Genomic DNA, 4,076 nt, shown 5'->3' with positions numbered 1-4,076 from the left:
TGGAGTTTCTGATAAAATAATATAATTAAGTAAGTACTTACAAATTCTTCCTGTTTGATGTAGAATCGAATGGCCTCCAATTTGATATCCCCGCCTAGATCTGTCCCACGGGGCAAGTACAGTTGAAGCGTCCTGGCAGTGCAAGACGTACAGAAGTGGAGGCCGCATACTGCACAATCACGTGACTCCGTGAGGTACCGTAAGGCTCTGTGGCAAGCCGTACAAGTCTTGTTTGCCTCTTTAATTTTCGTTTTTTGACTCTTTGAAAAAATAAATAAGAAAAAGTAAAAAAAAATCATAAGAGTAAAATAGAAGACTCTCATCAACTAACATGAAAGACACGTGGACAGACCTCAAACAAATTGTTGGGTCAGCCGATAAAAAGAAAGAGTTGCCCCCTGATATTAACCTTGATGAATTAAACGGATTTCACTCAGACCGATCACTCAGAAAGTATTTCTAGAGTAAAATCAAATGGTGAGGGGTGTCTGAAGAATGAATGCAATATTGAAATAAGTGACGTTGAAACGAGGCGTGTATTCAGTAAGTTGCGTGAAAAGAAAGCGGCAGGAACAGATGGCATAAAATCAAACACTTTGAAGACGTGTGCAAGTGAGTTGTCCTTTAATCTTTACGTATATATTCAACCCCTCCTTATTTTCCACATTTATTCCTTCCATATGGAAGATGTCTTCTATGTAATTCCTATTCCTAAAAAGTCACGCATTTCATCAATGAATGATCTGAGACCTATGGCGCTCACTTCCATAATTATGAAATGTTTTGAAAAATTAATTTTTCCTCACATTGATATATGCTTTAGCCCACACATTGACCCTTTTCAGTTTGCTTACCAACCGAATAGGAGCTTTGATGATGCACTGTTATCATAATCAATGTGTATATGCACTTGGATCGAGCAAAAAGTTAATGTAGGGTCCTGTTTTGTTTATTTTTCATCTGCTTTCAATACTATGAAGCCCCCTCTTAAGATGGCAACATTGTTAGATCTAAAATGAATATATTAATTATTGCATGGATCTTAGAATTGTTAGCAGACCGTACCCAATTCGTGAAAGTAGGACGAAACAATTCATGCAACATCGCTACCAATATTGGTGCTCCCCAAGGTTGTGTACTGTCACCTGTACTTTTAACGGTGTACACAAACGACTACAGGACCACCCTCCCGAAATTGTCCCAATTATAAAATTTGAAGATGACACTTCTCTACGGGGCCTTATGGTAAATAACGATGAAACTGATTATTTTGAACAGATTGAATCTTTTGTCTCTTGGTGTGATAGAAATTGCTTATACATAAATGTAGGTAAAACAAAAGAATTAGTTATAGACTTTAGATAATCAAATTCCATCCATCATCCACTAAAAATCAAAGATTAAGTAGTAAAGCAAGTTTCAGAATACAAATGTTTGGGAGTAGTGTAGATTATAATCTGAAATGGACACAAAATACAAAACAAGTTAAATCTAAAATTAATAAACGCATGTACTTTCTCTCTAAACTTGCTAGTTTTAAAATTGATTCAAGCCAATGCACATTGTTTTATAGATCAGTCATTGAAAGTGTGTTTTTGTATATAAGTCGGGAGTGGGGGGGGGGGGGTGGCATTAGGATGGCCGATAAAACGCTCTTAAATCAAACTATTAAAAGAGCATAAACATACTTATAAAAAAGGTGATTTTGATATTTTATTTGAAAGGTGCGTTCTCCAAACTGTTAACAAAATTATAAATTGTAAGAAACATCCCATCAATAAACACATCACAACATCTATTAGAAGGGACAGGGTTCTCTTCATCAAAACCAAAAGCGAAAGACATAAACGTTCTTATCTCCCGACATCCCTATTATTCAATATGCAAGAATTATGAACCTCTATTGTACTGTTTATTTCATTTTTGTTGTTCTTAGCCATAGATATGGTTTACATTCTTATAGAAAATTTTCGCGTAATGATCTATTCCTACACCATTATCATTTCCCAAACATCTGCAGTGAAATATTTTAGATATACTCATAAATCAATAATACAATTCATTTTTATTCTATAAAGCCTATATATGGTCTATATCTATTTCTCTATATTATATTCAATATATTATATGTAATAGATACATTATTATTTAATTTATTTTGAGGTATTTATAGGTTATTTAATGCTGATTTATGAGCAGTTTTAATGTCAATACTTTAATCCATCTCTTATCTTTGCCACATCTGTTGTACAGTTCCTGAAAAGGATGAATAAAGTTTATTATGATAATAATAATAATTATTATTATTAATATTATTTATTATTATTATTTTATTATTATTATTATTATTATTATTATTATTATTATTATTATTATTATTATTATTATTATTATTATTATTATTATTATTATTATTATTATTATTATCATTATTATATTATTATTATTATTATTATTATATATTATTATTATTATTATTATTATTATTATTATTATTATTATCATTATTATCATTGTTATTAGTATTATTATTATTATTATTATTATTATTATTATTATTATTATTATTATTATCATTATTATTATTATTGTTATTATCATATTATTATTATTATTATTATCAATTATTATCATTATTATCATTATTATTATTATTATTATTATTATTATTATTATTATTATTATTATTATTATCATTATTATTATTAAATATGGTAAGAAAAAGAATGAAACGAATAAGTAATTGTAAAGAAAATACAGTTGTAAACGCTTAATAATCCGTTTGTGGATAACGTATACCTTATTTTGTTTCCAACCAGGGGTATCCCATAACTTCGTTGTGGATTTCATGCGTATCCTTTCAAACTGCTGCCGCGTCTCAACCAAGAACGTCACACAAACTTTACGCAATAGCAAGGTCAGGTCATGGCTATTGGAATGAAAGTCAATTGAGAACATTATCAGATACTTAAGTTGAAACGTTTTTTTTTTTAAACTCACTCAACCCTAACACCGACTATATCCGTAGTTAACCCGGGTTACTTTTTTTTACCCCATGCCTCTTTACTACATTTTTCTGAGAGAAATTATAGGCGTAGTATCAAAGCTAATGTTTTTAGTTTTTACATGTTAATGATAGTTGAATAAAAATGTCTATGTCCATGCTCATTTTTAATACAATTTTTCCAATTTTGAAGAGTAGCAAAAATCTATAGGATTGAGTGAGTTAATCTGAAAAAGTGTGTCTATGTGGTCTTGCGATACGACACTCGCTTTCGGATTGGAAGGTCCTGAGTTCAAACCTCGCTCGGCACATAGTTGAGTCCTTGGAAAAGACTCTTTACTCACATTCTATCACCGTACTCAGGTGTAAAATGAGTACCTGGCCGTTGACAGCGTTGTTTCTGTCGGAAAAAAATGGTAATATCGCCTGATCGGCATCATGTCTCGTTCTATATGTTACGTGTTGCTGTTCGTCAGGGTCCTTTTGTAAAGCGCTTTGAGCACGTTTAGTGGATATGGTACTGTATGAAAGCTCGAAAATTTTTAAAAAATATATTTAAAAGTGCCAGACAATGCAAGAAAGAAAAAAAAAGAACAACAAAAACAAAATCCATCCCAAAGTATCACCCTGCCTTAGAGGGTAGATTTTGTTGTATCTTTCTTTCTTGCTTTGTCTGGTCCTGTTTCATACACACTTTTTCAGATCTTTATCTTACACCAGTGCCTGTTCCCTAATTTGCCAACAACTAGAAATGAAGTGAGTAGGAAAGTGCCAGAAGACAACAGAAAATAAAAACTTCGCAGCGGCGATGGGCTCTCGAACCCGCGACCTTACTGGTACGAAAAATCCGCCTGGCCGAGGAGATCGTGACTCTACCGTATGAGCTATCCACGACCCCCCCCCCCCCCCCCCAAAAAAAAAAAAAAAAAAGAAAAAAAAAGAAAAAAAAAGAAGTCGCTTCAAAGCTTAGTCTAGCTAGAGCCTTCTCTCCCCGACTTCTTGAGGTCACGGTTCAACACCCACACAAACTCCGCGAAGTTAGTAGGCCAGCATTTTAGAGCTCAATAGCCAA

The 4,076-nt window shown here is 32.5% G+C and overlaps 1 protein-coding gene across 2 annotated transcripts in view; it reads right to left on the bottom strand.

Moving 5' to 3' along the window:
• The window catches only part of LOC144980882 (uncharacterized), a 42,320-nt gene that overhangs the window by 7,643 nt on the left and 30,601 nt on the right, over positions 1 to 4,076 (bottom strand). For both annotated transcript variants that reach the window (XM_078928774.1, XM_078928775.1), the window contains 2 exons: positions 2,800 to 2,929; positions 42 to 260 (listed from right to left, as the gene is read on the bottom strand). In XM_078928774.1, coding sequence (XP_078784900.1) covers positions 42 to 260; positions 2,800 to 2,929 — 349 coding nt within the window. The remainder of the gene's footprint in view (positions 1 to 41; positions 261 to 2,799; positions 2,930 to 4,076) is intronic.

The sequence above is a fragment of the Berghia stephanieae genome, chromosome 10 (genome assembly GCF_034508935.2).
Source record: "Berghia stephanieae isolate SIO BIC M18660-M18661 chromosome 10, UCSD_Bste_1.3, whole genome shotgun sequence".
Taxonomy (NCBI): domain Eukaryota; kingdom Metazoa; phylum Mollusca; class Gastropoda; order Nudibranchia; family Aeolidiidae; genus Berghia; species Berghia stephanieae.
The sequence above is the reverse complement of the archived record's forward strand: the minus strand, read 5'-3'. Positions and strand labels throughout refer to the sequence as shown.